We start from the raw sequence: 9,013 nt of genomic DNA on the forward strand, positions 1-9,013 counted from the left end.
AGAAGAATAATAGACCGAGCAATTACAATAGGGTCCTCGCACCACCGGTGCTCGGGCTCTAGAAAATAGAAGAAAAAAAAAATGACTAGAGGTTCTGACAAAATGTTAATTGCTGCAGTATATTTCAAAACAAAACAAAACAAAAAAACAACATTTGCATAAATGATTCATGTCTCACTCATAAATGCTTGTTTCATTACTGGATAAATCAGCGTTTGTTCAACATTTTTTAACAGTCACTTGTCGCCACCTTACTGGCGTAACCGTGTAATCGATACAATCGTTATTTAAAGCAGAACTCAGTAAGATTTGCGAAGCTCCCCCTACAGTTTCCTTCAGTGAATCACACGGTCGTAAATACTCCAAGCGCAGCTCTGGACTACAACGACCACAACGCTCACCAGCGCAGTAGTTTTGCAAATACAGTACAAGAAAGAGGAGGTGGGTAATTTGCAAATACAGTACACTCGATGGAGGTGGGTAATTCTCGAAATTGTCTTATAAAGTCATAATATACATTGTTTTTGAATTACCGTAAAGCATTTTGTCACTCTCGCGTGAACGTGAACATGAGGCGAGATTGTTTCGGGTCGGTGCGGCTCAAGTTGCAAGTGCTGTATTCTCATAGACAGTAAAAGAAATGGACACAGCGACCCCATTGGAACTCAATTGAGACAAGTGAAGCCCATTTTTAGCGATTTTTAGCACTTCCGTTTCTGACGCGCAGACTCAAACTAAGCTTGATGACGTCAGCAACCTGTCTGACAGATGTAAATCTTCTAGTAGCTGTGCGTGAAAACTGCCATCGTTAATCTTGCAGAGAAGGCGAGCTTGAGCGGGGAGTTCTTTGGCGTGAGTAAGCAGGAGTAAGTATTCTGATTAATTATTTTGTATAGTATTTTAAAATGTAACGCCAGTACGCCATCTCTCTTGACATCTCCCCGATTGCCTGCGAGCTTCTCCTCCTGTCTGTACGGTAATTTCTCTACTGTGCGACAGAGAGTCGAGTGGTTATGACGCAATCGTTAGCCTATTTTTACAAAAACTGTATCTACGGGGCCATAATGTAACATAGAAGGTAATGGAGCCCTTTATACATTGTCGTGTATCTTTAGAAATAAATAATGGACAAATGGAGTCTTTAAACGCCTCAGATGTAAAGTTATTCACTGTCAAAGTGACGCCAAAATGAATGGGAGTCAATGGGGATGCTAACGCAAGTGAAGTTCTGCTACAAGATGGCGGCACCCGGCCGACTTCAACTTCCGGTCGACTTCCTTGGGCACTGTGTATTCTGGCATAGACATGCCAGAGGGGCTTAGTGCTTTCCTCAAACACACCACTACAAGTCAATTAACCATCGTAAGGACTTAGAAAACTATTTATGAAGGTAAAAAAAGTTACTTAGTTCTGCTTTAAAGCGCAGTTACTTTTTAAAAGGTAATTTGCTCTATTGTGATCTCTTAAACTTTTATCCCAGTACTTCTGTGACAATATGAATATTGTCACAGAAGGCAAAATGGTGGCAGAATTTTCTTTTTCCCCTCCACATATTCAACAGAAGAAAGACACAGCTGAAACGACACGAAATTTTCATTTTTGGTTGAACTATCCCTTTAAGACCAATTAACATGAGCTGGGTGACTGACAAGTTATTCATGGAGGGGGCGTGGGAGGTGGATATGTGCTACTCCAGTCACCCACATTACACCACTACAGATACAGTGAGTGTTGAGAGCATGTTATGTAACAGGTACTTTACAATGAGCAGGAGGCTGGGGGATTCGAATAGGGAACGCTGCAGGAGAGGTGAAAATCTGCAATAACTCCCTGTGTCAATAACTATCTATCTCTCTATCTATTACTTTTTGCATGCTAACATAAAAGTTGATTTTAATAACAATAATAATAATAGACTTTAAAACACCCATTATTTGCTTTTGAATATGACTATTTGTCCTGTACCTATATTTCTCATGTGGGACGGGTCACATTAGTCATCAGCGGGGTGCATGTTAATTTAGTGCGATGCCATTGGACCCTCTCCCCTCTTTTGAGTTTCCAGCAGACGCACAACACGTCTTCTCGCTGCGGTCATGTGACCCGACAGCATCGCTCCTCTCTCTCTCTCTCTCTCTCTCTCTGTCTCTCTCTCTGCCCGCAAACAGCTGTGAGTGAAACAGTGTGCGGGAGGGCTCTTCAGAAACACACACGAGCGGGACAAAATGGGAGTGGAGATCGAGACCATAACCCCCGGCGATGGTAAATTACCCCAGTGCAGCCTCTATCATGTAAAGTAGCATATTATTTGTCAAGCTGCGTGCATTTAACATCATTATATTATTCATCTGTCTTCTGCTCCCTGTTTCTCCTCACGCTGCTCTTGCAGGGAGGACTTTTCCCAAAAAAGGACAGACATGTGTGGTGCATTATGTTGGTGAGTTGAATTTCAAATTTTCTTTTGGTGGGTGTACGGATGTTGTAGTCTTGCCCTGTTTGCACATTATGAGTGTATATGGATATTTGTTGCTTTATGGTAAAATTTGGCTTAATTTAAAAAAGGTTAATGTATTAAGAAATATAAACATCTGAAAAGTAGAAATGCCGTAAAGATACAGTAAAAAATAGCTATAAAGCAAGAATAAAAATAAAGCCAATATACATCATTAGTTGTGTATTGTTTGCACGCAAAGCATTTGTCCCCAGACATGATCCTCATTTGACAGCTGAGATTTGAAACAGTCTTTGTTGGATCGCGAGGTTGGCGGCGTCGGATAGACGGATTATCACTGTCTGGAGTGAGTCGATCCCTGGGATGTTGTGATTGTCTTTTAATTGTTCATACTATCTAAGAAATCTCCGCCTGTCAAGTAGATTATTTGAGGATTAAATACTTAAAATTTCGGAAAGTTTATCATACACAGTTGAAACATTATTATAGGTTACAAACTGCATGCATTCTATACGCTGTTTGTATTAAAATGATTGTTCAACCTTGATATTTTTTTATTTTTTTTATCCAGCCCCCCCCCCCAAATAAATAAATAATTAAATAAAATTATTTGTGGTGCATTTTATCAATTTTTTTTTTTTTACTTAGAGCAAACATTTCCATATTTTTTGTTCAGGGCTTGCATCTCATTATTTCTTTATTACGTGGGAGATATTTTACCTGGACTTGATTTATGCTTATAGTTGATTTATTAGCAAAGTCCCTTTAAGACAAGTTATTTCACTTGGCGGCCATCTTTGAAAAACCTCTCGGGCATCCAAGTGCAGCTCCTACCTCTTTGAATGGGGAAATTCGATTAAATTTAATATTTGAAATCACCAATGACATCTGACAACAACGGCTTCATAAATTTTGTTTCTAAACGCTCGAATCGTGACAAAAAACTGTATATTTCAGGCTAGATCAAGTTAATGCGCGTCTCTTGTGTCTCATTAGGGAGGTGTGCGTTTGACTGTTTCTATAGGAACCGGAGCTTCTAATGGCCTCCGTAGTGACGCTATGACTTTACCAATTGGCGATTGGCTCTTATTTAGAAGGCGGGGCTTATTCCGCTATATTGCGCGTTGCACTTTCTCCTATTCAAAACAATACGAGTAACACGTGTTGTGTTATTCTATAGTCTTTTTTATTAGTCATAGCCACATAGGTATTTATTTGGATGTTTACATTTGATTCTGAATGAGTTTGATAGTGCTCCATGGCTAAAGCTAACATTACACACTGTTGGAGAGATTTATAAAGAATGAAGTTGTGTTTATGAATTATACAGACTGCAAGTGTTTAAAAAATGAAAATAACAACAGTCTTGTCTCCGTGAATGCAGTAAGAAACGATGGTAACTTTAACCACATTTAACAGTACATTAGCAACATGCTAACGAAACATTTAGGAAGACAATTTACAAATATCACTAAAAATATCATGTTATCATGGATCATGTCAGTTATTATTGCTCCATCTGCCATTTTTCGCTATTGTTCTTGCTTGCTTACCTAGTCTGATGATTCAGCTGTGCACATCCAGACGTTCTGCCCTTGTCTAATGCTTGAACATGAGCTGGCATATACAAATATTGGGGGCGTACATATTAATGAGCCCGACTGTTACATAACAGTCGGTGTTATGTTGAGATTCGCCTGTTCGTCGGAGGTCTTTTAAACAAATGAGATTTACACAAGAAGGAGGAAACAATGGAGTTTGAGACTCACTGTATGTCATTTCCATGTACTAAACTCTTGTTATTTAACTATGCCAAGATAAATTCAATTTTTAATTCTAGGGCACCTTTCATTTAGGCAGTGATAGTGGTGTCATAGAAATGCAGTCCGAGGATGTGAACAGCTCTGAATATAACGTCACATGTTGTCATCTCAAGATTATGGTAATTACGCGGTGGTGTGAATGCAGCATAAAAACAATGTCCTTGTTTCCTTGTTTCAGTCCATTTCACTATAAAAGTCTTTGACTGACTCACTCACTCATAAAGACAGTCTTTGCCGCCATCTCATGGCGTATTAATGTAACTTTAATTGAAGTCGAAATCACTAAAGGACTCTACAGCATGTTATTTATATAAAATATTATTTATTGAACAATAATATTTAAATGAACAACAATTGCCATTATAACAGTATAAGAGGTAAAATAGGAAATAAACACAAGGAACACAAGAAAAGCAGCGCTCTAGTAAGTACAGGATTTAATTTCAATGTAAATATAAAGTTATGAAACTTAATATAGCCCTTAAGTCAAATCTATTAGCTCTGGAACATGTAATATATTAATGAGACCAAAGATTTCCCCTTTGATATACCCAAAACGAATTATACCTCATGTTTAAACACTATCTACATAAGAGCCAGTTGCAAATTCCTAAAGGACTGGCCGAGATGAAGCTGCTCTCTGAGGGTTCAGGAGCGCTGAACGGTCACTGAGGGCCTGGAGGTTGTGCAAATTTTCAAAATAGGTGTGAAAATCACATATCTGAGGTTGAAACAACTACATTCTCACCTTAAAAACTCTTAAAACTACATTCTTTTACAAAATAACAGTAGTATCTATAAAAATATGGTGGGTTTGCTTGTCCGCCATGACACTTGCTGTGAGAATGCTGACAGCGGAATAATTCAAACAGTGAAACGGTTCCCGTGGTGATACTGGTAGAATATCACATGGCTGGAAAGACCTCTCAGCCCATCAGATTCGAGAACCAGAAAGAACTGTTGTATAAAGAGCATTATAACAGTTACTGTGTACAGTATACAGAATGAATTTATCTGATCCCTGATTTGTGTTGATAAGTGGATCCATTTTCTGCTTGACTGACTCACAGCAGTCTTATGGCTATGTGGATATGTTACTCCACTCCATGTTACTGAAAGAGATATATGTTTCATATCCTGATAATTTACTGCTCTAGACATGTGTTAGAGGGACAGAAAATCCCCCTGATAGAACAGAACAATAATAAAGTAGCCTGTTTATCTGATGTTCTAACCTCATTTCCTGTTTTTCATGGCCTCGTCCTTTTCCTCTCAAATCTTCAGGCTCTCTGACAGATGGACGAAAGTTTGACTCTTCCCGTGACCGTGACAAGCCATTTAAGTTCAAGATTGGTAAACAGGAAGTGATCCGTGGCTGGGAGGAAGGTATTGCGCAGGTGCGTGATGGTGTTTTGTCTACTCAGAAAAATCATAGGTAACACTTTTTGAGTTTAAAGAAGTTTAAATAATATCTTAATAAAGAACTACCAAATCCAGACTGTCTAGGATTGATATTTCAATGGTAAAAAATATAGATAATTCATGCCTATATTTGTGTGCCTTTTAGATGAGTGTGGGCCAACGCGCAAAGCTGACCTGTTCACCTGATTTTGCCTATGGTAATAAAGGCCATCCTGGGATTATTCCCCCAAACGCCACACTCATCTTTGATGTGGAGCTTCTTAGTTTGGAGTGATTTAATGCTTTTCACTGCCTTTTTATTAATTTTTCATTATTTTATAATTGTTTCATGTGTCAAAAGTTTAGTCTTAACATTACAAACTTAATTAAATCAATATCTCTTTCTGTCAGGCCGTATTTTTAGTAATTCTTCTCAGAACCACCTTTATTCAGCATCCCACTCTTACAGTTTTAGGCACAAGATCTGTGCTTCATTTTTATCAAACTTTTGCTTTGGTCTCGTTACATCTGAACTAATTCTTAAACTCTTTTAATTTTAATCCAAGATTCTTCCTGTGCAATTGATACGATATCACCAAAAACCTTGCAATGTCCTTAATCTTGAACTTGAACCCGACAAATTCCGATTCAGCGTTAATTTGGCGACCAACGCCAACAGACGCTGACAGGGTAACACGCTGATATGAAATAACCCAGAAAAGTGCCTGTTGTCGTTGGTCGCCGTCGGCATTGTGTTAGACTTGTATTCTCTTTTGTGACTTTTTCTCGCACTGTGATTGTTGTTGGCTTGAGACCAAGTACAAATGTGACTGCAGACAAATTTGTTAAAAAAATCTGCGATTTTATCCCTGAATTGACATAAATTTATCTTAAAGATGTTATGTTTGGGATATAAAAATTGAAATATTTGTTGCATTGCTACTTTTTACATTGAATAAACTACATTTAATATTTTTTACATTTAAAAAATAAACTTTTTTCAGTTGTCCACTTTAGACATTCTACTATCTTTAAGTAAGTTTGCAACTACATGTCAACTAACTCTCAATAATTTGCCACTACATAATCAAATAACTCTCATTAGAGTATTAGTAGACTGTAGGTTAGGGTTAGGTCTAAGGTTCGGGTTAGTAGAATAAGTTTATGTGTAGTTGCAAAGTTACTTATAGTCTGTTGGAGAGCATCAAAATAAAGTGTTATCATCAGATATTAAACAGACACACTAGTAATACTTTAATGACATGACATGCAGATGCAAAGACATGCAAAGAATGTCTAAATTGGACTATCAAAATACAACCCCAAATCTAGAAAAGTTGGGACATTTTGTAAAACGCAATTAAATCAAGAATCTGTGATTTGGCCAAATTAATTGTATTTTGTAAGTATAAACAAATTTTGATTTTGATGGCTGCAACAAACTCCAAAAAAGTTGGGACAGAGACACAATAATAGTAAAAAGATTACAGAATATCCAAGTTGAACAGTTTCGAAACAGTCCACAATTAGCAGGTGAGGGTATCGTGTTTGGGTATAAAAGGAACATCCACCAAAGACTCGGTTTTGTAAGCAAAGATGAGTCATGGCTCACCACTTTGCTCCAAATTTCATGAGAGAACTGTCAAACGATTCAAAAATCACATTTCTCAATGCAAGATTGCAAAGCATTTAGGTCTTTCACCATCTACCAAACATAACACTGAAAAGATTCAGGGAATCCAGAGAAATCTCAGTCAGTGTAGGGCAAGGCAGGAAACTTCTGTTGAATGCGCGTGACTTTCGAGCCCTCTGGGATCATCCAGACTTTCATCAGCGACAGGTGCAAAAGCAAACATCTGTCATGGTATGGGGGTGCATCAGTGCAAATGGCATGGGTGACTTGTGTGTGAAGGTACCATTGATGTGGAAGTGTATAGAGACATATACTTTCCTGGTAAACAAGACAATGCCAGGCCTCATTATGCACATACATCAGTGTGGTTTCGAGATGCTCTACACCGTAGAAGGGATGTGTCCCGAACTGTCTCTTATTGAAAATGTATGATAAAAGGAGAATCAGACAAAGATTGACCACAGACTGTTGAGCAGCTGTCTTGTATCAAGCGAGATTGGGCGAAAATTCCACTTGCAAAACTGCAACAATTAGAATCCTAACATGCCTCTGTCCCAACTTTTTAAAAGTGTGTTGCAACCATCAAAAATTAATATTTGTTTATATTTAAAAAAATACTATCAGGATTGTCATTGTCAAATCTTTTTTTACTTCTATCAGTTAAATAAAAGTTCAAGAGAATTAACAAATCACATACTCTTGACTTCATAGTGAAGTCCCAATTTTTCTTGATTTGGGGATGTAAAATGTTACCTAATTTTCAGCCAGTTTTGAATTGTTAGGTTTGAACAGATGGACTTTACACTGGTTCACTAGTTCTGTTTAGTATACAAAGAAGCAAATTCTTGAACAATCCTTGTGCCTCTTTGTGTGTTTTACACCTGCCAGAATTCCACAGGTTTTGTATATTAACAAAGCGATCAGAAGTGATCAGCTGATAAAGTGCTGTCCTGTAATCACACTTTACAGTATACCAGGCTGATAATTATACAATGATGAAGTATTATAGTACTGCTATTTCTGTCAATTTGGTGAGCAACATTTTTTTTTCTTGCATTAATAACATGCAGCTATTTGGAAATGTTATTTGAAGTGTTTACTTTGTTCTGTGTATGACTAGGTTGTGTAGTTGAGTAGGTGGCACATTTGGCACCATAGCAATGGATGCATGCCATATTTAGTGCTTAAGGATTTTGTGATCATGTTTCATCTAAAAACAATCAATTAGCTTGCTAATAAATATAATAGATGGGCACTTTGTGTTCTCATTGAGCTGGAACTATTTGTTTTCAAAGATGGACAATGTCTGAAAAGCACATTGTGACCTACCCTACTTTCATCACACTACTTGCCATTAATATATACATTTTGAAGCTAAATTATTTGCAGCCATCTGTTATTGTTAATGTAGACCGTGCTGCCTATAGATAATTGATGTGATTATATTGGATGCAGATACAGTGACAGTACTTTTTGTATTGACATGATAATAATTTTTAATTGAAATCTGCAGACGCATAAATACTTGAGTCGATGCTGTTGATTTCTGTGATTGCAGGTCAAGCATCAAATATATGGCTTTAATATTTCTGTAATGCTCTGTATATTTATGTATTGTCATACAGACAAAAAACAATAAAATAATTAAAATGTGACATGTTTTGGGAAAGGTTGCTTGCTTCTGTTATTTCACTGTTATGTATG

At 37.3% G+C, this 9,013-nt stretch overlaps 1 protein-coding gene across 1 annotated transcript; it reads left to right on the top strand.

The window, feature by feature from the left end:
* The first annotated feature begins 2,075 nt into the window (after positions 1–2,075).
* fkbp1ab (FKBP prolyl isomerase 1Ab) lies at positions 2,076–8,978 on the top strand. The gene is made up of 4 exons (XM_048177268.1): positions 2,076–2,262; positions 2,390–2,437; positions 5,560–5,672; positions 5,843–8,978. The coding sequence occupies exons 1-4, from the start codon at positions 2,226–2,228 to the stop codon at positions 5,969–5,971; spliced, it is 327 nt and encodes a 108-aa protein (XP_048033225.1). The 5' UTR covers positions 2,076–2,225; the 3' UTR covers positions 5,972–8,978.
* Positions 8,979–9,013: the final 35 nt, after the last annotated feature.

Source organism: Megalobrama amblycephala, linkage group LG24 (assembly GCF_018812025.1).
Source record: "Megalobrama amblycephala isolate DHTTF-2021 linkage group LG24, ASM1881202v1, whole genome shotgun sequence".
Classification (NCBI taxonomy): domain Eukaryota; kingdom Metazoa; phylum Chordata; class Actinopteri; order Cypriniformes; family Xenocyprididae; genus Megalobrama; species Megalobrama amblycephala.